The sequence below is a fragment of the Diabrotica undecimpunctata genome, chromosome 1 (genome assembly GCF_040954645.1).
Source record: "Diabrotica undecimpunctata isolate CICGRU chromosome 1, icDiaUnde3, whole genome shotgun sequence".
In the NCBI taxonomy this organism is placed as follows: domain Eukaryota; kingdom Metazoa; phylum Arthropoda; class Insecta; order Coleoptera; family Chrysomelidae; genus Diabrotica; species Diabrotica undecimpunctata.
In genome coordinates, this window is record NC_092803.1 from 185,775,723 (window position 1) to 185,802,704 (window position 26,982).

The window sequence follows — 26,982 nt, forward strand, 5'->3', positions numbered from 1 at the left end:
TAATGTACGTATTTTCCCAATTCATAAAAAGAAAATCGAATGCTCTGAGAGAACTATGGTCGTATTAGTTTGCTGGGCACTTTGTGATATTATTCGTAATATATTAAAATTCTTAAATAATGTTAGTCATATTTTTACATTTCTCATTGTGTAATTGGAATTGTTTTTAATCTAGAATCAGGGATGCCCTAACTGAGTCAAGTTTAGTAAATACAAAACTTTAGCAAACACATCATTTTTGCATAGTTGCAAATAATCCAATGTAATCCGTGGTGGCCTTGCTTAATTATACACAATACTGTTTGATCACGTTGTCATGCAAGGATGAATATAAGAACGGTAAACAATTAATTTAGAATAGAATTAAGAGCTAAGTTGTAGCGTTCTTCTTCTTCTTCTTTATCCTCTTTGTAAGCAATTCTGCTTATTCATTCGGGGATTAATACCTCTATGGAAGGTTGTCACTCCATCTTTTGCGCTATCGTTCGATACTTCTTTTGCCAATTGGTGACTTGATTGATCTCTTGCTATTTTGATGACACGGGTTTTTTTATTCTGTTTATGTGATTATTCCATCTATTTTTCTATCTTGTGTGCATTCATTTATACACTGTACGTTACATTTTCTTCTAATTTCACTTCTCCTTCGATCCCTCAGCGTATTTCCTGTAATTCTTCTTAGTACTCTCATCTTTGCCGTTTCCAGTTGCGTTTGCGTTGTGGCTGTGTCGGGTCTTGTTTCTGAGGCATATGTCATTATTGGCCTTACACTGGCGTTATAAATTCTTGACTTCATCTCAGTGTTAATGTGCCTATTTCGCTATACACAGTTCTTAAAGCATCCTGCCAGTCTATTTGCTTTTTGTACGTGATCTCTCACTTCTTTGCCCAGGTTTCCATAGCTGCACAGTAGAATTCCCAGGTATTTTATTTTCATTACTTATTCAATACTGACGCCATCAAATTCTATTTTACATCTGGTTGGTTCTTGGCTGACTACTATTGTTTTAGTTTTCTGAGATGAGATTGTCATATTAAATTATTTTGCTCTTATGTTAAATCTGTGGACCAGTCTTTGCAGACTATCTTCATCTTGGGCTATCAATATTGAGTCGTGTGCGTAACAGAGTATTTTGATTTCTTTGTTTGCCATTCTGTATCCTCTTCCTTTGTTAACGCTTTTGATGATTTCACCTATGATCAAATTGAATAACATAGGGCCCAATTAATTCTCTTGTCTTATTCCGCTGCCTATTTCTATAGATTCTGTAAATTGTTCATCTTTTCTGACTTCCATTTTGTTGTTTTGTTAGATGTTTTCGATAGTTTTTATAATATTTAGGGGAACTTCTCTATTATATTATTATTATATAAGTTGTAGAGTTGGGTTGTTAAATTGGGCCTATAACTTCGAGGTCGAGATGTAGTTCTCTTCGATTTCAATTAAGTACTATTTTAAATGTTAACAATTAGTATGTAAATGTGTTAATCATTTCTGTTATAAATAAAGATGGAAGTGCTGAGAGAAGTAACTTGCTATAAAGCATTTGGCATAATTTTAAAAAGGAAATACGTGTAAACTTTATTGAGGGAATATTGACCGGGCTTTACGTTCAATAAATCTACAACGGATTAAATTGACAAGCATATACTTAAATTAATATAAAAAACATTGAGAAGCTACGAGCCAAGTGCTAATATTAATTAGAACCAGAAATGAAATTATGTAGAATATACCTATTAAGGTCAGAGATTTGATTGTTCCAACTACAAGGGGCTAAGGCAAGAAGACTTTACTATTGACAATTTTATTTAATTTGTTTTTAAAAACGGTAATAGGGAATAGTGATTTATACAGAAGAAGCAATTATTATGGCCTTTCTCCGACAGGCGGGTTCCGATTATCGTATTTCCAGTCTTTTTTGGGCAAAAGGGTATGGACCATAGCTCTTAGGCACCTCTCGACTATTACAGGCCTTTCATAGCTCTCAGTACCATTCGTTTCTTGGTTTAGTCGTTTGCTCAGTTGCGCGGTAAATTCTAACTTGCGCTAGGAGTCTCATCTAGCTGAGTGGTCCAGTTTGTTAACCACAGGTCTACTTAATTACGTATCCATTAAATATCTGAGATGGAATTAAAGTCAGCTCGCTCGGAGATGAAAAACAATAAATCACCTGGAGAAGATGGGATAGTCATTGAACAAAGCAAAGAAGAAGGAGGAACGTTAGTAAATGTGTTGAAAAAGATGTTCAGTACTTGTTTGACAAGAGGCGTAACCCCCTCCCAGTGGCATAATGCAATAATAACCATAATGCACAAAAAAGGTGACATTTCAGACCTAAAGAACTACAGACCTATTAGTTTGCTCTCCCATACATACAAACTATTCATGAAGATAATAACAAAACGGCTTGTGAACAAACTGGATAGTTACCAACCTTGTGAACAGGCTGGGTTTCGCTCCAGATACGGAACAAATGATCATCTACAAGTTATAAAAACGCTAATAGAAAAGTGTACAGAGTATAACAAACCTATCTTTCTTATATTCGTAGATTATGAAAAGGCGTTTGATACTATAGATCATCATAAAATGCTTCGAGCATTGGCTGACTGCCGCATTGACTACCGATATATCGCATTGGTTAAAAGTATTTACGAAACTGGTACAGCTTGTGTCCGCCTTCATGAAGATACCAAGAAGTTTCGAATAGAACGTGGAATTAGAGAGGGTGATACTATCTCCCTTAAATTGTTTACAGCTGTTTTTGAATATATTTTTAAGCAAATGGAACGAGAGGATAATATGGGAATTAATATAAATGGGGAAGATCTGAACCACCTAAGATTTGCCAATGACATCGTTTTAATATCTGGTAGAGTTGATAAAGCTACAAAAATGCTACACACGCTCTATAAAGTGTTAAAAATAATTAGTCTTAAAATTAACACCTCAAAGATAAAATTTATGACCAACCTTGTAGTCAGCGGTAAAATTCTGATTGAGAGCCATAGCATCGATCAAGTAATAGCTTACAAGTATTTAAGGCATGAGATTCGCTTAGGCCGAGATAATGAGACAACTGAAATACAAAGAAGGATAGGTGTCACATGGGCTGCCTTTGGTAGATTGAATAACATTTTCAAGTCTGTTATCCCAGTTTGTTTAAAAGGAAAGGGTTTTAACCAGTGCGTTTTATCGGTTCTTAGATGTGGCGCAGAAACACTGACTCTGACAAAAAGAAGAATAGATAAAATAAGAGTTACACAACGCGTTATGGAAAGATCAATATTAGGTATTACCATCAGAGATAAAGTACCAAACCTAGAAATAATAAGAGGAACATGAGTCACAGATGCAGTGGCAAAAATAGCCATGGCTAAATGGGCTTGGGCCGGACATGTTGCCAGATTAACGGATGACAGATGGACCAGAAAGATGCTGGAATGGCGAGAGGCATATCGAAGCAGAGGACGACCACCGACTAGATGGACGGATGATATCAAGCGCATCACCACAAACTGGAAGCAAGAAGCTCAAGATAGAAATAGGTGGAAAATTTTACGGGAGGCCTACGTTCAGGAGTGGACAAATATAGGCTAATTGATGATGATGATAATGATGATATATATTGAAATGTTCATAAATCCTATTTTGGATTCTACGCTTTGTTTGGCCTATATAGGATCGAGGGCAGTCTGCATTAGGAATTTCATAAAAGTATATATACATATAATATATATATTTATATATATATATATATATATATATATATATATATATATATATATATATATATACTTTGTTTAATTTTTTTGGTTTACTGTGAAGATATATGAGAATGTATATTATGTATTATAAATTATTACATTATCAGAAATTTTCTATTCGATACTATTTATCTTAGTAAATCCGGTATTTCCATACTGCATTTTTGTGCATCAATATTATTTATGATTTATCTTATCTCGCATTATCAATTCGTTAACCTATATTAAAAATAATTTTATATTAATTAAGTCGATTAATATTTAGCCACTTTCTGTTAATGCAACGTTTGAAAACCGGAAAATTATATAGTATAGCACTTCTATAACATATTTTGCAAGATTACAGTCAATTAAATTATTTGAAATCAGTTAAAATCATAACACTTACCTAATAATTTGTAGGTATGTGAGCAACATAAATAAACCTGCAAATTATGATATAAACTATTCTTTTAACGAAGTTAAAATTGAAAAATTGTTTCTAATCAGCTACTTCCGATAATAAAGTTAATTTGTCTACGAGCGCCAGTGATTCAGCTGATATATTCTGATTGTTGTTGACTATATCGAGTGACAGGAAAATGTATAAACAAATTAAGAGGATTTTAAAGAAAGGTGTGAAGATAACTTTGAGCAGCTTTGTGGGTGACAGGTATTTGGCATACCTGTTTAATATAACCTACAGGAATCTTTAAATGACTTTATCAGGTAAGTTTTATTTAAAACAGTACCTATTATAATTATTATAGTGCTAAACAGCATTGAATGATGTCTTTTGCACTCTAATTTTGGCATTAACTGGTATCAAAAATAGACTTCTCGCAATATGTTTATTTTATTAGATTTTGTTGTTTTATTCTTCCATCTAAACAACCTCATTAAACTTACTTTTTCGTGTCTGGATCCGACTACAGTTTTTCTGCCCAATATCGGGCTACGTCTGAGATGGACAGATAATCTGAAAAGGACTGCCGGGAAAAATTGGCTACAAGTAGCTTACAATAAAAAACAATGGAAAGGAAGACTTGAAGAGGCTTATGTTCAAATGTGGACGTGAATGGCTAGACGAAGAAGAAGAAGAATATCGGGCTACGTCTACACCCTTTGTATTTGCGAGATATAAATCATCGAGGGTGCACTGTAATGGGCAAAGTCTACATACTCTAAGGTGCTCCACGTTCTGTATTTCTCCACATTCCCAAAGTGCGTCGCTGTCTGTCTTGATGCCCCATTTAATGAGGTTCTGTTTTACAGGGGCAACACCTGTGCGTATGCTATTAAGTGTCTGCCAGATTCTCCAGTCTAGGTTCATTCCATTAGGTCGTTCTGGATGTAGGGGGTTCGGGTGGTTCGACGCTGACATTTCTCATAAACCTTTTCCTTGATTTAAGTCGGCTGATTCCTGGCGGTTCGTCAAACCCGTATAATTGGTGCCTTTCATCGAAAGTTTGCCTGAACTTCTCCACATATTGTGAGGCGCATCTACGGTCGTCTGGTGATGCGAATCCAGCTACTTGGTACAGTAGGGGTAGAGGGGTAGGCTTCATACAACCGGTAATTATTCTACATGTTTGATTTAACACCGTGGTGACTTGTTGGGCGTGTTTAGATCTACCCCAGACAGGACAAGCATATTCCCCTGTTGGGAAACATAAGGCCTAAGCTGTTGTCTTCAAGTCCTGGGGGTTTGCACTCCACTTGCTCCCTACAAGTTTCCGGAGAAGGTTGTTTCTCGTAGAAACAACCTTTTATCTTGTGCTCTGACAGTGGAATTTATACGTTAGTGACGGGTCTAGTATTACTCCAAGATATTTTTGCCTATCAGTATGTTTCAAGCGTTGTCCCTCCCAAGAAACATTCAGTTTTACATGCGCCAGTTGGTTGTTGAGGTGGAATGCACATACTTGGGTTTTAGTAGGGTTTGGCTTTAATGAGTTTTGTTTGTAATAAGTTGACATCATGTTTAAAGCCTCTTCCATTGTCGACTCTACTTGTGTGAATGTTTTTCCCTTTACCGCTATACCAAGGTCGTCAGCGTTACCTCATTAAAAAAAAATTATTCTTTCTAACAGTCCAACTTCTACTATCGAAAATCATTATTAAGATTCAGAATTCTACCTAGTGGCCATCGTGTCGGTGAAGTAAGCTCGTCTTTGATTAATACTAGCGAAGTTTCCAATACTCCCTTGTTGAACCTTTACTTAGTGCGACGTTGTAACTCGGTAATATAGTCCATCTTCCAGTGCTTCCAAAAATGTTGGGTCACTTGTTGTAGAAGCTGGTATCTATTCAGTCTATTTAGATTAATGTCGGTCACATCTTGATCAGGAATAGCTACTATATGTCTTTCAATAAAAAAATGAGCTGGGTTAATGGAGTAAGGTCATTAGGATCGACACTTATAGGACAGAGAGAACGAGAATTCAAAATTGCCTCTATCTGCGAGAGAATAGTAGTGAATTCTTCGAAAATTAAATTAACGTTTGTTAAAACTCGTTTTAAGTGATGCTTTAAGCTCTTTACCCCTGCCTCCCAGAGGCCACCAAATGCGGTAAATAGGAAGGTATAAAACTCCACTCTATATATTGTGAATGAGTCTCATTTATAATTGCCTCTCTATTGTTATTAAAAAATTGTTTTAATTCGCTTTGCGCGCCCATTAAATTTGACCCATTGTCTGAAAATATTTTTGAAGGTCTCCCTCGCCTAGAGACGAAACGTCGCAGAGTTTTAATAAAGGCCTCCGAAGAAAGGTTAGAGATTAATTCTAAATGCACCGCCTTCGTGGTTATACAGATGAACAAACCGATATAACATTTTGATCAAAAGAAGTTGAGGGCCTGCGTGAAAAAGACGTTCATGCTCTAAATAAAACAGTAGTTTAGTAAAATGATGCCTTGATTGTAGCAATATGGAATGTTTTTTGTTAAAGACAAATTCAGAGTGTCCTAATCTACCTCTAACTCGAAGAATATTGCTTGTATCTAAGAATGGAGCAAGACCTAATAGTGAATTATTTATGTTTCCAACTTTATTGATTGTTATAGCCTCTATTTCATTTTTAAAGGAATCATGTTGGCAAAGTCTAACCAAAGTTTCTAAAGCAATCGTATGTTCTTTTACCTCTAGAGGTCCATGTCTTTTATTTTCTTTATTTAAGCAATTGTATTTAAAACGAAAAATGTAAGCAACTGATCTTTGATCTTTGCATTCTAAAAAATTTAGAAAAGCGCTGAAAGGCAAATGAAAATGAAGCGTTTGATGTAGTAGATAAAGCTATAGATTTCATCTCCGGCAAATCAGCGACATTTTCGCAAGAATATTTTGACCAAAAACATTGTTCACTTGCCTGCCAAAATGGTCCATGCTACCAAAGCTCTGAATCTAAAATATCTCTAGGATATAGACCCCTAGAAACAATGTCGGGTTATCGTGCGTTGAAATATATCGCCCTTTTGAATTTTCTGTTAAAGATTGGATTTCAGAAACTTTGTTACTTGTAAAGGTCTTTAGCAGATTGGGACTGGTTCCAATGATCAAATCGTTTTAAATTTTGGCAGTTGATTTGAACTGTACTTCTGTGTAAACTAATAAACAGTTTTGAAATGTTTAACTGAATGCCCCTCATTAATTATTGGTATCTAAGTGTTCAATCACAAGTTAGTCCATTAATTTGTAACCTCACACTAATCTAAATTTTCTGAATTTGTATAGTTTCACCGTGTATAATTATAAAACATATCAATTAGTAGCTTAATTACAGTTTGTTTAACTTTCTGCAGACTATAGATTGCCTAATATGTATTTAGGAAATGCTTGCAATCATTTTCTTTGGTTCAAATTATTTGACAGCTTTCAAGAGTCTTTCTAAGCAGAGGACAATACACTTATTTGATGAATCGTAGCATTTTAGTGAGATTATAAATATAGCTTCGAGACTAGTTTGGGACGCAGTCTATTATAAATTTTTACCTCAACATCAACTATTAGCTGTCAATAAAGTATTTCGACTTCAACATTTTATTTTATCATCGTCGATCGAGAAGAATCGGACACAAGAAATTAGAAACAATTTGAAATTATAATTACATTCGAATTTGTCCACTAAGTTTTCACCACTCTTACAAATAGGGGCTATGAAGATGTTATTCTATTAATCATATTATTGTTTCAACCATAGGTTATCTTAGGTTTTTATTAATTTTTTAACAAAAATAAACTACTTCTAAAATTACTACTCTTCCACATATCTCTTAAGAAGTAATAATATGTTTTCAACTTTTTATTAACGTCTATAAAACTCTGTCTGTGGCTGCAGTTTTGCATTTATATATGTAGTGGTTAGTGATTAAAATTTCAATAACTGTTCAATTTCGAGAAATCGATAGCAGAAATGTAGAACATAAAGTTTTTAATATTGATACATTGTAAAACAAACAAACGTAATAAATTTTATTGATTTGGCGTAGATGTCAAGTTCAAGCGATTCAATATCATAAATGCTGCTTCTTTTATAATAGGATTAAAAACTAGTATAAAAAATTAAATAAATATTAAAAGGAGAATTTTGCATACGTACTAGAATATAATTTTTTTTAAATAATAGTAATTTAAAGAGTGTATTTTGGAAAAATCCATTATTATCTACATATTTTACAGTAGAGCATAAAACTAAATATTATGTTTATGTTTAAACATGGGATTAAGCCACAATCGATCGTAATGAAAATTATATTTTTAACTAAGTTTGATGTTTGGAATTCCACTAAGCAAATCGTTTTCAAAAACAGATTATTTTAAAAAATTATACCAAAATGTATAACCAACAACAACCAACTGACAGCAGGTTATGTTTTTTATAATTAATGGTTGATTTACTTTGTCTTAATCTTGTAGGCAATAACCTGCTTCTGGTTGAGGATGGTGTTTTTAGCTCATAATATCAAATTTTGACGGTTGTGGGTATTTTTGTACTGTTTGTTTGTTTAATGTGTGTTTACGTAGATTTTATGGTTGTGTATTGTGTGTTGCATACGCATGGCCTATAAATTGTAAAAGATATGTCTACGACTTCCTAATAATCCGCTATTGTTGTTATGTTCTTGCTGTTGACTTCTTCTTTTAGTATTTGCCACCACAGTCTGCTTTATTCTGCTAATGGGTTTGTTTCACATTTTTCCTCATCAAGTAGGATGAGAGCTGTTTCTTTGACTTTTGTCTTTTTCATGTTGTTTAATCCTTATTAGTCACTTCTGAAATTCGTTTTTGCAACATTTTTGGCGATGCCACAAACTGGTTTTGGGCCTGAAAAGGTCGAACCTTTATTCCCGTTTTACTTTTTTTTTTGTTAAACCTCTAGAATCGCCTCTTCTCCAAATGTGTGCCCGTCAAGCAAGTTAGTGACCTTGGTTTGCCTTCGTTACTGGCTCTTCACACAGGGGTATTGTATCGAACGATTGGCTGCCGGTTTGAAAAAACGATTATAGAAGAAACGCTGTGTGAACTCCCTACATACGTAAGTTTGTAAGGTTCATATACAGGAAAACCGAAGAGGTTAGGAGCCTAACTAAAATTAATGAACAATTGGATGGTATCTTTAATAAGAAACTTGTAAGTAAAGTAGTTAGAATAGATCTATCTATACAAAAGGCTAAGACGACTGGGCACACTGTTTGTCCGGTAGGGTAACTACGTTACATAGGAAAGAAATCTGAATTACCGACATCTGACATTTCAATCATATTTTGTTCTTGGAACGATATGTTTCATTAATAATACTAAAACAATTAATTACATAATATAATCAATAATATTGGTTATTGGAATTTTAAGGTAAGATTTAATAACGAAAATAATTTAAAGCTTTATGTTAGTTTAGATTTAAACTCCTAGCGCCACCTAGGAAAGAAATCTAAACTACCAACTGATATTTCAACCTATGAGTCTATCATATTTTGTTCTTGAAACGATACGTTTAATTTAATACTATTAATCTTAATTACATATATTAATTAATATTAATTAAATATATAATTAATAACACGATTATTTTTTCACAAAATAGACAAAAATTTTTGGGTGCTGTAATTTTAAGGTAATATTTATTTCACAAATTTTTTTAAAGCTTCATGTTAGTTTATATTTATTTGGATTATATGCAAGAAGGTACAGCTGGTTCCTAAAAATACTTTTAGTAAGATTTGATAATTTTGAGCAGTTTATTTGATTGGTCTGACATTATATTATATCTATTATGACAGAAAAATAATAAAATAAACAAACAATCAATTACATTATGTTAATTTATAAATTGTAATAATTATTAAGGTCCAAATTTTGATATTATTTTAATGCATTTTATAAAGAGTATATAAGTGATAGTTTTTACATAAAATAGGGTTGTTGCTATTATTTTGAATATTATTAAGGAATAAAATAAACGACTTAACTCATAATATATTAAAGCAATAATTGTAACCAAATTAAAAGATAACTGGGCACTATGAGAGGCAGCAAAACATTTTAACATAAGCAGAACCACAGTTTTTCTATTAATAAAAAATGGAGGGAACAAGAAACTCTCGAAAGAAAGCGAGGGTCTGGAAGACCAAAACTATACTAAATGTATGTAAAAATAAAATTAATATTTTGTAATATCTATTCGGAATTTTGAGGTACAAAATTATGCCGATACAACCGTTTTATAATAACCCCCCACACATTTCCGATTGGGTTTAAATCTGGACTGTAGCTGGGACATAGTAAGGTTTCGATGTTGTTATTCTGGAGCCACTGATTTATTATATGTGCAGTGAGAATAGCACAATTATCTTGTTGAATGAGAAAATTATTTTCTGGATACAACTGTTCTACAGTGAGAAACATGATGTTTTCTAGAATATTTATATAAGTCTGCACAACAAACCTGGTATCAATACGCCATACCATTCCCATTCCTCTAAATGAAATCCATCTCCATACATTGGCGTTAAAATGACCAACTGCTCGATATCTATAAACATATAGGGGATTACATCTATTATTATCTGGTCTATTCACCCCAATTTTGCCCTTTTTAGAAGATTGAAAAATGTTTTTATCTGTAAATATTACCCTGTTCCAAAAACCTTGATTTTGTAGCTAATGGTTTAAACCAAATATAAGTCTTGATTTCTTCTATTATGGTGTAAGAGCTTGTTTTTTGCTGCAGTTCGGTACCTAAAATGCGATGCTTTAATTCTGCGCCAAGTTGTTGTCTTTCTTCCCAAAACCATAATTCTTGCAGTGTTCGCATCTTCAAAAGGATTCTCTTCTAATCTCTCCAAAAGCGTACGATCTTTTGAGCGGTAGATATTTTTGGTCTTCCAGAACCTTACTTTCTTTCGAGAGTTTCTTGTTCTCTCCATCTTTTATTAATATTAAAAACTGTTGTTCTGCTTTTGTCAAAATGGTTCGCTACGGCAAATAGCAACCAATCATATTATTCGTAGTGCAAATAATCATAATTTCGTTACAATTCGTGCTTTTAGTTCTTTGCTATCATGTGGAGCCATTTTTTGAGGTTCTTCTTCTTCTTCCTTTATTGGGTAATATCCCAGGGGATAATTCGCCCAGCTAATTCAGGGGGAAATTTTTTACATAGTAATAACGTAGTATAAGAAGTACTCACTTCTGTCGGCACTCACCAAGTGCCACGCGCCGTTTTTTTTTTATTAAGTGACTATAGATGGCAATTGATTGGATCTCCCGTCGCATGCGACGGGTAAAATTACTAGTATAATATAATATTCTATCATATATGATACATTTCTCAAGGTCTTTTTAATTTTCCAACTCATTTCTACGCCACTGCGCCAATAAAATATAACTTGACTTCTTAATGCGATAAATGTACCTTAACAATAAATTTACGCCTAATTTAGACCCAATTTTGTCAATTTACTTTGCCATTGTAGCTAAATTTAACTAATTCATGACAGAAACGTGCTTCCCCATTAGAATAAAGCTATTTTTGTATGATGAAGAAGTCTACCATCCTCAAAACTTTTCAAAGGTTTTGGAAGAAGTTGACTAGTACTAGAATCTCGAAATATTCAAGAATATCTTAGAAACCACGTCCAGTTACGAGGGGTGAGTTTATTTAATAAAAGGTAAATATTTGTTAAGTCAACAATATATGTTACAAATTTCTTAAAGTGGTGTCTTCTGCTAGTTTAAAATAATATGAAATTAGATAAGGAAACATTTTTAAGCACTGTTTAATAAATGTTTTTTGTATAAATAACTTTTGTAACTTGCGGTTTGCAGTTTTTCAGTTTCTTACTTATAGAGTTATTGTAAAATGGTATTAAATATTTATTCCATATATGAAAAGTTTAAACAAACATTTATTGCTGCCTTCAGTATGCTTCTACAATCATTTAACAAAGTGCATATCGTCGTCTTGGTGTTAAAGGTAGCTAACCCACATAGTTCTTGTTTTGAGATAATATGTATAGAAACTTTACTTGTTTAATAAAAAAAGTTTTTTTATAAGCACGTAGTTTATTGAACAATTTTCATGAATTTTTTTACAGGAATAGTAATACTTTTTACTTTTATATATTAAGTAGTTATACAATCTAAAAAATATGTTATACCACTAGTGTAATTAGATAATTTTCACTTGGCTTCTTTCACTACCATTGTATAAGAAGAAGCAGAATATAATTTTAAAGGTGAAAAGAGCTAAATGAATAATAACACATTCTTCTTCTTCATGTGACGAGCTCAATGATCGAGCGTTGGCTATCAAATTGGCTATAGTAATTTTGTTGGCGGCAACTCAGAAAAGAGATGCAGAGGATCTGTTAAACCAATCTCTCAGGTTTCTAAGCCAGGACGTTCCTCTTCAACCTGGCCCTCTTCTTCCGTCTACCTTGCCTTGTATTATTAAATGGAGTATATTATATCTCTCTGGGTGGCGCATAACATGGCCAAAATATTCAAGGTTCGTAACTTTTCCCATCCGATACAAAACAACTTCGTTACGAACTGTATCCACCCAACTTATTCGTAGGATTCTCCGATACACCCAGATTTCAAGGCTTCCTGTTTCTTGAGAAGTGTATCCGTCAAAGTCCAACCTTCGACGCCATACAAAAGAGTAGAGAACACATAACATCTCACTAATCTAATTTTCAGACTTAAAGTAATATTGTTTCCACATAACAGTTTCTTCATCTTAAAGAATGCAGCTCTGGCCTTCTCTATCTGCATTCTAATTTCTTTGCTCATGTCCCAGTTCTCATTTAGATTACAACCAAGGTAAGTGATACTGTTAGTTCTCTCCAGTTGTTCACCATAAGCTGTTACCACTATCGGTTGTATTGGAGTTTTACTGACGACTATCACCTTTGTCTTTGCGGTGTTTAGCTTAACGTCATATTCATCACACGTTGTGGTAATCCTATTAATTAGATGTTAAAGTTCTTCGTAATTGCTTGCAATTAACATTGTGTCATTCGCATATCTCAAATTATCAATATTGACGCTATTCATTTTTATACCACATTGAACATTATCCACTGCTTTATTGAAAACGAACTCAGAATAGATGTTAAATAGTAGCGGGGACAAAATGCAGCCCTGCCTTACTCCTCTTCGTATTTGAAGTTCTTCAGAAGTGTTCCGGCCAATCCTGATATTTGCACGTTGACGCCAGTAAAGATTTTTAATAATGCGTAGGTCCTTATCATCAATACCTACCTGCTGAAGAATGGCAGATATCATTTCAGTATGTTTTACTCAATCAAAGGCCTTCTCAAAGTCAATAAAACACATATAAACTGGATGTGGATGGTGACATCTCTGCATCTCTGTACTATAACCTGAATACTAAATAGTGATTCTCTTGTTCCAAGGTTATTGCGGAATCCAAACTGTGTGTCACCAAGTTGTTGTTCTATTTTTTGGTACATCCTAGAGTGCAAAATTCGTAGAAATATCTTTAAAACATGTATGCAAGCGAAGCTGATGGTTCGGTAGTCACTACATCTTTTTACATTTGCTTTTTTAGGTATCGTCACAAAAGTCAACAGCCGCCAATCAGTTGGTATATAGCCAGTTTCATAAATTTTATTAACACATTACATAATATAAAAATCGAAAACATACTAACTAAAACTAAAATTTTCTGCGACTAATCTAAATTATACTAGCTAAGCCATATAAAATAAAACGATAACTGCAGTTTTTATATTTTGTTCTGCAAGGTACTGTTGACTATTTTGTGTACTACCTGAATAAAATAAAAATTGCAAATAATGTCAATTAACTTTACCGATATGATATCTAATTAAACTAATTCCTTTTATTCAGAAAGCAAATTGTCAGAGTCTGTACCGATTTTGGAGACAGTAATTTAATTATAACCAATAAATTTTATTAAACCATGTGAAAATATGACTGTTATTATTGTTTTAATGATAGATTTCAAAGCCAAAATATTATAATTTTAGTTACAAATTTACTATAAAGCAATAATAATAAAAATACTACAGTAAAGATAGATATTTTAGCTAAATTTGATAGTAACCTCATGACTATGGCAGGTTTCGAGGATATTACAGGGGCATTTGATAATATTAACCTAGATGTTTTAATGAACAAATTAATTTCAATTGGATTTCTTAAACAATAATTAGCGAACTTCGAAAATAGAATATAGAAATCGAAGATAGAGCAATAAGAAATAATAATTAAGAAGAGTAAAATGTTTACAGAGGTTCAACTCCTGAAAAATCGCTATCAGACTCAGAATTATCATCACTGAAATCACTACTACTGTCTTCGTTAAGATTAATCATTATTTCATCAAAAACTAAATCTAAAACAGGTTCTTTTTCCCTAAAAAAATGTTCGAAACTTTTAGCGTGTTCACACCGTTTTTTCCACTCTTCATTTGAAAATGTTTGAAAAAATTCACCGCAGAAACGATCCACAGAACTAAACTTAAAGTTAACGTTTTATTGGCCACGTATTTCTTAAGAGCTGCCCATACTAATTCTATGGGGTTGAGATCTGGATGATACGGAGGCAGCCGTAATACCGAATGACCACTATTACCCAGTATTCTGTCAATTTCATACACCTTAAATCTGGGTTTATGGATTTGTACGATTCTGGAAAGATTGCGTTGTCTTAGCCACTCTTTCATTACATTTTTCGTTGAATTCATATTGGGACACTTTTCAATTAGCACGTTGTGATAAGAAGCATTGTCAACAACCAGTATACTACGTGGAGGAAGATTGAGAATAAGCATTTCCTGAAGCAATTTTTTATAATTTTCGTAATTCATCTCACTGTGGTAGTCACCTGCTTTTGTATTTGATTTAAATTTCAAAAAAGCATTTTTCACAAAACCGTTTTCACCACCTGCATGCACTATTATCAGTCTCTAACCTTTTGAAATCGGAGCACGTAATCCCTCATTGGAATTGTCGCTTCAACTTTTCGAGTGAATATGGAAAGAATGAATGTATATGATAAGACCTATGTGACGTATATGACGTAATGTCCATGTATATGATAGGACGCTTCTCTTCTAGATATTTTTTAATATCTCGAAGAAAGTTACGTCTTAACTGTTGGATTTCCGGTTTTTCCATTAAAAGTTTTTTATTAGTTTTTGTTTTTCTCAAACGAAACCCTATATCCCTCATTGCTTTTCTCAATGATTGACGCAAACCATTGTAGTTGTACTCAGTGGCAAACTTTCTACGTACTCTTCGTAAAGTTGGAACTTGTTTTTCGGTAGTACAAAAATTAATAATAAATCGACGAAGTACCCCTTTGTCGCACTCATCTAACTTAGATTTTAAAGCCGACTTATTTCTTTTTTTATTTGGAGTACTAAATGTTGATGCAGTACCATCTTCGGTGCACTTCATTTCCTTCGAAATGGCTTGTATGGCGGATAAACTTACACCTGTTGCTCTTACAACACGTTTTTGCACTTGTTTTAAGTCTATTAGAGGTACGTTGTCCCTTGCTTCTTGTTGCATAAAATGCATAACATTTGCTATAATTTCTCGGCTTCGGCCGGACAAAACTTTACGATTTAATTTTGATTTAAATTCCATTTTACGTCACTGGGACTCACTTTTTTTTAAGAAAACTCTGACGCAGACTATACCGACCGAACTTTACATGTTGAATTGATGACTTCGACTGGTATATTTCCGATAAATTTAGTGCGGATCAGATGGGCGTGGCGATTGTAAGATTTTCAAACTTCTTCCTGTTTGACAAATAATATCAACTTACGACTCTTTACATTTATCGTACTTTCTCTGGAAATTATTGAATGGGATAAAACAAAATCCTGATAAAGAAAATACTTAATTGTACTTGCCTATCGTCCTTTAGAAAATAAACTACACCATTTTAAATCATTTTTCTTTGATCTCTCTTTAATAATCAACTTTCTTTAAACAACAATTATTCAATTTCTAAGACTAAATAAAAAGATTAATAAATTCTTCACATCTCACGGTCGAAGCAAAATCATAAGCTTACCACTACACATTAATTAATATTAAAATTAAGTCAGGATAAGCATCGGAGATTAAGATTACACGGATGATTAATGGAGAGTTTTCACCCGGGAAAACCTAGTAACAACTCCTTTCCTAATGACGTTGACAGTGAATTATGAATGTCGCATTATTTTATTAAGTCATATTATTATTTCAGGAGATCTTCTGATACGCTATGCGTAATTTTTACACGTGTATACTGACTTTTCTTCCTACTATTTTTAGCGACCATTTATTTTCTTTAAATATTTTCCAGTGTATTAAAACTTTACGCTCCAATGTAGATAATACAAAAATATCAGTCAACTATATAACGTACTTTTCCCTTTTTCATTAATTTTTAAGCTATGGTGTTATTCTGTGGGGAAACTCTTGCAATGCCCTAACAATATTTAAATTGCAAAAAAAGCAATAAGAATAATTGCAAAAGTTAGCTATTTCGAATCTTGCAAACCGTTGTTTATTAAATATAAGATAATGCCCTTGCCAACATTATGGCTATACAGCGGTGGAAATGTGGAAATACACAAAAACGCTGATACTTTAATTAAACATTCTGACTTACGTAACTATAGCACAAGAGGTGCAAATAACATCAGAACAGTTAAGAATCGTTTGAGTAAATCACAAAAAAACTCAATTGACTATAATATATATAATGTCCTACCTAAGGATTTAAAACAACTTTCGATGAATAAATTTAAAGTAAGTCTGAAAAGATACCTTTTGAGATTTGCTTTTTACTACGTTAGTGAATACTTTAATCACTTCAAGGCAGCAACATGAACATGGATGTACTCACTATATTGCTCTTATTTTGTATATTTTATGTTTTATTTTATGTTATGCTTATTAATGTATTTTCATCTCCTATTGTATTTTGTGTATGTTATATATTATCTTTTTTACTTATACATATAATTGACTTGCTACAAACAAATGTAAAATTTGTAAACGTAGTTAAATAAATCTTGAATCTATATTAACTCTTAGTTAGACGATGGCCGTGAAAGCCTAACGCAGTTTATTATGTAACAATTTTAGTTTGATGAACTACTTTATGAACGTAGTGATCCTGTAGTAGGATCTTATATTACAGTGTTTATGTGCGTAGATGCTTCAGCTTCTGCTGCATCCCGCATTTCTATCTTACACTTCGTATTCCCTTTCCATGTCCTCGCATTTATGGAGCTATCTTCCAATATTCCTTTAGTTCCTTCGCTCCATCTTAATCCTGGTCAGCCTCTTGTTTTTCTATTCTGTAAAGCATAGTGTGCCTGTTGTGACTGTCGCTCATCATTTATCCTCATTACATGTTCGTACCATAACAGTTGTTTTGACTCTATTTTGACTATTGTGTTTAGAATGTTTTGTATCCATGCTATTTCTCTTCTTAGTTTTTGCCTTATTATGTGTTTAATTGTCGAGACACGACAATCTCTTCTTAGACAGCTCATTTCCAATACATTAATTTGACTTTTTTTCGTAATTTGCTAACAGACAGATGCATATTTTAAAATTGGTTCTATAACCTACCTGCAAATTGTCATTTTTGTATTTATACTAATAATTTTGGTAATAATTTAACTTATACAGAATAACTTTGAAGGATTCAAAAGCCATGGTCAGAATAGATAGAGATATGACAGGCATTTGATATTCAAAAAGAAATTGGGCAAGGTGATACCTTACCTTATCAACAACACTTTTTAATCTAATTTTGAAAGCTATTATAAAAAACTATATATGTATTTATATAACAACTGCAATATTACAAGATCCACTCAAATATGCGCATATGCTGATGATGTTGCCATAAAAAACTGCAATAGAAATATAAATAAATCAAATATAAATGAAAGGAAAACAATATGCAGTACGTTAAGTTTTGGATTAGATATTACACACTACATAAAGCGCTAAAATCGGCTAGATTGCCCCCCCGATCTACTTAATTGTAATTCTCTAACCCCTTTCAACACCTAGACCAAAAAGTAAAAAACGTAAACCATAGTAACACATAACAATGCATGGGATATACACCTTCGTCCGTCGATTTTTGTTTTCATACGTATGCCCGGTTCATTTCTTATAACACACATTTCTTAAACTCGATAAAAATACACTGACCTTTATAAGGCGGTGCATTTCTTTAAAAAGATAAAAGAAAAAATATACTTTATTGAAAATAAAAAATAATTCCTAATAAAATAAGAAATCATTATTTATGCCCTTCAGAAATGATTCTATAATTTGACTTTTTACGGCTGAACAGTATCTCAATCTGTCATAAAAACGTCTGCGGGCAAATGAAAGAGTTTCTGCTGTAACAGAAATGGAGACTTCTCTTATTCGGTTTTTTAATTCATCAAAATTTTGGTCTCTAGCTTTAGGACGATCAAAGATGATACTTTTTAAATGTCCCCAAAAAAAGAAGTCCATAGGTGTAAGATTGTAGTAAAGTATTGTTTAATTGTTTAGGTACTCCCTAATTATTCGAGCGTTATGAACTGAACAGCCGTCTTAATGAAACCAACCATTCTCCAGATTTACATCTGGAACATTGAGAATAGCAGGAAGAATATGCGGGAATAGCGGGAAGAACATTTAAGTTGCCTTCAATAAAAAATGGACTCATTATGTGGTCTCATAAAACGCCAGTCCAGACGTTAACTTTTTGAGGACGTTGAGTTCAGTAAACTTCTGTGTTGGTTTTCCCGTGCCAAATACCTCGTAATGGAAGGATTGTTGCCTCCACCTTTCCTTACCTAGTCTCAATAACAAATGATAGCAACAACATCAGTCAAGAAATACAAGCACGGATTCTTAGCGGTAATAAGTGCTTTTATTCATACAAAGACTTAGTGCAAAGTAAGTTACTGAATCGTGAGTCTAAGCCTAGAATCTACAAAACAATAATCAGACCAGTTATCACATACGAACGTGAAACGGGCCATTTAAACCACTAATGAAAATTAATTCTAAATATTTGAGCGTAAAATATTTAGAAAGATATTTGGACCAACTCATTGCAGCGATGGTTCGTGGATAATAAAAATAAATTATAAGTTGGTTGAATTATTGTAGAGCGCAGTTATCGTTAGATTTGTAGACCAAACTGGCTTGGCCACTTGGAAAAAGTGCCAGATATTCGAGCTGTAAAAGTAATCCAAAGATGGAAAACTAAAGGAAATAGGACAAGAGGAAGGCACCATAAAAGATGGATAGACGATGTAGACGAAGATAATCTTAAAACCATGAACATCAGACAGTTTCGCAGAAAAGTATCCAACAGGGCAGAATGCAAGAACGTTGTTAAGCAAGTCAAGACCCACAAAGGGTTATAGCCCCATTAGAAGAAGAAGACTAATTTTAGTAGAAAAAAGTAATATAGTGTTGTTAGGCACTTATTCCCAATGTCTATTCACATCCCCGTTCATTTCATTTTCCAATTTGTTAATACCTCCTGAATATATGTTTTGTTATACGTGTACGTTGTTATTATTTTTTAGGCACAACATGGAGGAAGATCAAGCAAAGCGACCAGGAGTTCTCGATGTAGGACGAGCGATGCAACGTTTCGGGATGGTAGACTACATCATGTTCGTCATCATGCTTGGAATTTGTCTGGTCGTTGGGATGTATTTTGGGTTATTCAAAAAGAACCAGACTTCACAGGACTATTTAGTTGGTGGACGTAATATGAAAGTTTTACCGATCGCCATGTCTTTGATTGCCACGTAAGTGAAACTAATAGTAACTGTTAGAGTATTTTTAGGTTTTGCTTCAGTGTAATTTAACAAATCTGTTAATTTCTAATCACAACTTTAAATTTCAAAAAATACTGTGTAAATTGAAAACAAATTTTTAATAAAATTTAAAATTACATTATCATCATCATCAGTGGCTGGACAATCCGTTGTAGATCTTGGCCTGCTCATTAAGTGGCCACTCCTGTCGATTTCTGGCAACTTCCCTTCATCTTCTGACCCGTAGAATCTGTGAGTCTTCTTTCACATCATCAATCCATCTCCTTCGTGGTTGTCCTCTGTTTCTTGTGCCCTCTGGTTTCGAAAATGTTAAAACTCTTCGTGTATTCGTGATTTGTCATCCTAGCAATGTGTCCAGCCCATCTAAGCCACTGCAATTTCACAATATCTGGATCGATGTTTAACTGATATAGTTCAAAGTTGTATTTTAGCTTATTTTCATTTACGGTACCAAAAATCTTTCTAAGAATTTTTCTCTTAAAAATACCAAGAAGTCTTCCATAATTTTGAAATAAGATCCACGTTTCAGCCCTATATATCAAAACCGGTCTTATTAAGGTCTTCAGAGTCAACATTTTTGTCAAAAACTTCAGTCGATTTGTATTTTACAAACAAGAAAAAATGTTTAAATGGTAAACTATATGGGGCGAGCTACTATTGCTAACTATTGCCTTCTAACATTTCTGCCGTTATATTTCCTAATATTTTTAGGTGGGTGAGTGGTATATCCTTGCTGGGAATACCAACGGAAATATATGTATATGGAATTCAATATACTTATATAATATTCGGTTACCTACTGACAACACTAATATTTGGGTACATTTACTTGCCGGTTTTTCAGCAGTTAAAACTCACTTCTACATACGAGGTAAGACAATTATTTTTTTACTGAAGTTACCATAATTATAGTTTATTCTGGCAAGAAATTAAATTAAAATGTCAGTGGTAATCAAAATATTTAGAACAAAAACATCTTACTTTTTAAATTTTTTCTTTATAGAGTTAGCTAAATAGGAATAGGTAAATTCAAATCTAGAGCTCTACTCAATACAATCTTTAGACAATATTAATTAGTATATTTATACATTAGAACAAATCATAAAAAAAAGAATAATAGCCTTTAGAAATCAGGCGACAAATTACCTAGATCTAAACTATATGAAGCAATTCCCATTAAGATGAGAGTTATCGTAATATCGCCTTCTCTAGTTGTTTATTCTAACCCTACAGAACGTCTTCTTCTTCTAATTCTTCTTTTTTTATTATTTTATTGATAACAGCGTCAATCACTTTTGGGATATTAGCTATACTATAATAATTAATACATAGGTACTTAATTCTAAAAAGTATTTTTAATTAATTATTAAATTTACAATTAAATAAGAATGTCGTATTTTACAATTTGTAAATATGGTTTACAAAACATTAACAGTTACAATTTTTTTAAATATCAATATCTTTCAAGTAATTGAACATATTTGTATATTTACAATGTACTCCTAAGACTTTTATATTGTTAGATATGGAGTGTTTTAGCCCTTTATTAATTGATTTAGGATACCCTATTAAGATATGTGTTACTTCAGTGTCGCAGTTACAGTCACAAATAGGGCGATTTGATTTAGAGAGTAGGTAGCTGTGAGTTAGTCTACTACTGTCACCTCGGGGGAACAAATAAGGGTCTAACCACCTTCTGACATCCCCGGGTGCTCTGTAGAGGGCTTCGAATATACTGTCGAGAGCTCCTCTACTTAAGTCCATTTTCGGGTTATGGACTTGGAAAATATTTATCTTCGGTGTCTTGCCTTGAAAAAGGCAAGATATTTCTTACATGACAATTTCTTCGTCGAAATAAAAACACCAAGTTAAGTTGAAACAATATCTCAGCCACAGAGTATAATTGGAACAGCAGGAAGCAGCGCCCCAAGAGCACTAAACTCTCTGAGAGCCCGTGAGGGACTGACTGACTGACCTGAAAATCGCCAATATTTATATGTGCCGTTCGAGCGATAAATAGGGATTTCTAGTCCACAGACTATTGCATTCAATGACACTACTACCTAAACGTTAACGGGTTAGGTTAACAAACAGAAGGCGATTTAAATTTTATCCCGCACCAAGATTTATCCCGAATTTATTCCGATAAATTCTTGCCAAGATTTTTTTCTGTTCTTTTTAATTATATATTATCTAGCTAGAGCCCGTAATTTCTTATAGTCTTCAATATTTTTTATTTTTGTTTTATTTTATGTCAGTACAATTTGCGTTTCACCAGTATAATGAAATTATTTTATGTAAAGTTTGTGTTTTATCTGTATGACTTACGCCAGATTCCTCTCAATAGAGAGGAATAAAAGAAGAAGTCCATTAAGCCACGGAGTTACAAAATGAACGTACCATTCAACACGAAAATGAGATACTAAGAAAATTATTCAACGATAATGCAGCTACAAGAAGACTAGATAGAACCTGGCCCTAAGACCTATTTCAAAACCTAACCAAAATAAAATAAGGTGGGACATTATTGGATGTCTCTCCTTCACACCCAAAACCAGTAACACATTTACTTAATAAAAATTTTAATTAAAAATTTCTTTATAAAAGGTACAATGATAAAAACCCTATCGGGCTACATCACAGAACGTTTTCTAAATAAATATTTTATCATCAGTGCTATCTGGATGTACATGTTTGTTTAAAAAGGAATTTTTAAATAAAATTTTTTGTGATACATGGTATACAGCCAATTATGATACTGGTAACTAACTGGTAATTAGCTAAATAATTTAGTACTTTAGTATAGGACCTGCATATCACGCTGTTTTTCATATCACTCGTTATGGAGACGCCTGAAGGGTTATGCAATTAAGCTGGTAATTAACAAATAAACATTTAATAAATATGACATAAGATATTTTAATTCATAAAAGGGTATAAGAAAGTACCTCTTTTCTAATTCTTGTCTTCTCCGAACCATTCTATTCCTGCAATGCGGTATTTAAAAATATTGCTGTATTAACAACACAAAAATGCTCATTAGATTTGAATTTATTTACTCAAGAGAGTAAAATTTTATCTCGAAGAGTAAAATTTTAACGTTACAATGTTGCTCTTTTAAGAGTAAAATTATAACGTGACATTATTTTACTTTTGGAGTAACAATTTACCGTAGCACAAATTTAACCTTACACTGGCTTCGTTTATATAATACATTTAACAGATATAAGAAATTCCAAATGGATAGGGAAACAGTACACTCTTTTCTTAATGCAAAATATTTCATGATTTCATTATAAATAATCATAGATAAATTGTGCATAATGATTTTTTTATCTTAAAAATCAAATTAATTTTTTAGTACCATGAAATGAGGTTTGACAAAAAAGTAAGACTATTCGGATCTGTCCTTTTCGCCATTGGCATGATAGCTTGGCTGCCTTTGGTAATCTACGTGCCAGCTTTAGCATTTAACCAAGTTACCGGTGTTAATGTTCATCTTACGACCCCAGCTGTGTGCATAATATGTATTATCTATACATCTATGGTAGGTTTCTATTATTTATTTATATCATCAATATTTTCGATCATTACGATCAGTATCATCGTCATCGATACTATTATCATTTTCGTCATCATCATTATCATTATGACAACCATAAGTATTGCTCTAATCACTATTATCGTAATAACAATCATCAATATTATAATTATCAATAAATATAAGGTTGAATGCTCGAATAAATGAACTTTGATCAGATAAAAGGCATATATCGAGCACAGTTTAATTAAATCTTGCCCAAGTACTTTCGATCCCTAGATCATCTTCAGGGGCATCTGAAATAAGCCAAGAAACGTTTTTTTATAACCAAAGAAATTGAATAACTTCGATAAAAACTCGAAGTTTTATGGTTGAAAAAAGGTTTTTTTATATGATTAACGTTTATAGACTTACTTCGTCAATTGTGGCCTATCCGGCAAGAACAAGATGTCATAAACATAAAATTGTACATTACACTACACTACAAATAGACAAACAAACACTTTAAAATAATTTAAGGGAGGCTACATTGCTTGAAGAAGTCGGAGACAGAATGGCTCCTGATCTAACGGAAATGTTGGGGTGACATGTGACAAATGACAACTTGGATGAGCAGTCACAATCATAGATATGTGATCTGCACCTTTTACAATTCTATGAAACTAAGTATTGACCGAAAGTCCAACTGACACTACTATAGGAGATCACTGATGAAAAATAAAAATTATATAGAATATTTTTAAGTAAATTGAATAATCCAGATCTCACACTCAAACATGTCTGTAATAATTAAGGTGTTAGTTTGAGAGCAACTGAAATAGACGAAAAGTAAGAATGCAAGAAGCGGACTAAACAATATGTTAAACAGTGGGTGGTTGACTACAATAAAATGGTCTACCAAGCACTATCTGTAATATAGAAAGGAAGAGATCTGACTATGTAATTAAAATACTAATAATTGAAAATCAAAATGGAAAGCAAAATATATAAATGGGGTGTAATCCAAGTAGTTCAGTTGAACCCACAGTCAATGGTATAACTATAAAATTACTATGGATGTGCTCAGTGCAGGAAGTCTAAACAGTCGAGCTGGGTCCCCTACGAGGTGAAGCTGTAATAAAGTTTTTAAAAATAGGTTTAAATTTAGTACAATTTAAATTAATTTGAGTATTAAGACAGTGAGAGTTTTCATTCGTTTCCCTTGTAATTTCCAAATCTTCCAATAAATCCAACTCCATATAGTTTTTCTTTCTACTAATGTCATGTAAGATAGATGAACCAGTGTTGATGTTAAAATTGTGTTTACTGGATAATAAGTGTTGACCAAAACTTGAAGAGTTTGGTCTTTTCAAATGTTCTGAAACTCTAGTGGATAACTTTCTAATGGTTCTACCTACATAAGAGGCATCACAATCATCACATTTTAATTTGTAAATACCACTTTTGTCAAGTGTGTTCATCCTATCTTTGGTGTTGATTAAGAAGGAACCTAAGGTGTTGTGTGACTTGAAGGAAATTTTGATGTTATCGATTGTAGAAGTAAAAAGTTTAGATATTTTATTGGAAATGCTGCTAATGTAGGTGAAGGAGAAATATCTGGTGTTATTTGAAGCAGTAGGTTGAAGAAAACATTGTGATGAATATGCAAGCTTTTCTGCAATTTTTAGTTTAGCTCTATTTAGAAGCTTATAGATAATGTTAGGATCATAACCATTATTGAAAGCAATTTGTTTAAGAGTGTTAAGTTCTGAATTAAAATTATCATTAGAAAGTGGAAATTTGAGTAACCTATGAATGTAACTGTTGAAAGCAGCCATTTTATGTTGGGTTGGATGATTAGATGTATCATGTATAACATGATCTGTTTGGGTAGGTTTTCTGTAAATATTGTACTCTAAAGAATCTGTATTACGGGAAATAGTCATATCCAAGAAGTTCAACTTTTTATCAGATTCTGGTTCCAGAGTAAAAGAGATGTTGGGATGGAGGTTATTAAGATCATCCAGAATCTGTAAAGCATCATCTTGGGTTCCCTGTATGAGAGCTATACAATCATCAACATACCTTGACCAAAAAACTATTTTGTTGTTGTTGTTAACAAACTTCTGTTCTAAGCTGTCTAAGAAAATGTCAGCCAGAAAAGGTGATAGTGGAGATCCCATTGCTAAACCTGTTGGTTGTTTGTATATTTTTTAATTGAATTGAAAGAAGTCCTGATCCAGACAGAATTTAAGTATAGTTAAGATAGCATCTTTGTCTTTTGCTGATATGTTGCAATTGTCTAGAAGATTGTGTACTAAAGGTAATGTTTCATCTCTTGGTACAGAAGTAAACAGATTGGAAACATCAAAAGAAACTAAATAAAAAAATAAAAAAAGAAACTAAATAATACAGAAAACAAACTCAATACATACAGAAAGTAGAATCTTTTCTTTCAGATAACAGTTTTGTAGTTTTGGAAAAAAATCCACTTAACACCTTTATTAATAAAACAAAAGCAATGGTCAAATTGTTTAATGATACTATTACTAAATATAACAACAGAAAGTTAATTGTATCTAATCCTATAACACCTAGGTTATATGGACTTCCTAAAATCCATAAACACAATTGTCCCATAAGGCCGGTAGTAAGTTTTTGTAATACTCCAGTTTCTATTTTATCAGAGTTTATTTACAACACAATTCAGTCTATCACTAATTTTAAACCTAAGTTCTCCATCAAAAATTCTTTAGATCTAATAGAACGGTTAAATAACATTAGGATAGAAGAGGGTTTTTATTTAGTTTCTTTTGATGTTTCCAATCTGTTTACTTCTGTACCAAGAGATGAAACATTACCTTTAGTACACAATCTTCTAGACAATTGCAACATATCAGCAAAAGACAAAGATGCTATCTTAACTATACTTAAATTCTGTCTGGATCAGGACTTCTTTCAATTCAATCAAAAAATATACAAACAACCAACAGGTTTAGCAATGGGATCTCCACTATCACCTTTTCTGGCTGACATTTTCTTAGACAGCTTAGAACAGAAGTTTGTTAACAACAACAACAAAATAGTTTTTTGGTCAAGGTATGTTGATGATTGTATAGCTCTCATACAGGGAACCCAAGATGATGCTTTACAGATTCTGGATGATCTTAATAACCTCCATCCCAACATCTCTTTTACTCTGGAACCAGAATCTGATAAAAAGTTGAACTTCTTGGATATGACTATTTCCCGTAATACAGATTCTTTAGAGTACAATATTTACAGAAAACCTACCCAAACAGATCATGTTATACATGATACATCTAATCATCCAACCCAA

General features: G+C 32.8%; 1 protein-coding gene across 1 annotated transcript in view; it reads left to right on the plus strand.

Annotated features, from left to right (window-relative positions):
* The window catches only part of LOC140436659 (uncharacterized), a 96,166-nt gene that overhangs the window by 41,440 nt on the left and 27,744 nt on the right, over positions 1–26,982 (plus strand). The window contains exons 15-17 of the mRNA XM_072525666.1: positions 19,865–20,092; positions 20,834–20,993; positions 23,484–23,669. Of these exons, the coding sequence (XP_072381767.1) occupies positions 19,865–20,092; positions 20,834–20,993; positions 23,484–23,669 (574 nt within the window). The remainder of the gene's footprint in view (positions 1–19,864; positions 20,093–20,833; positions 20,994–23,483; positions 23,670–26,982) is intronic.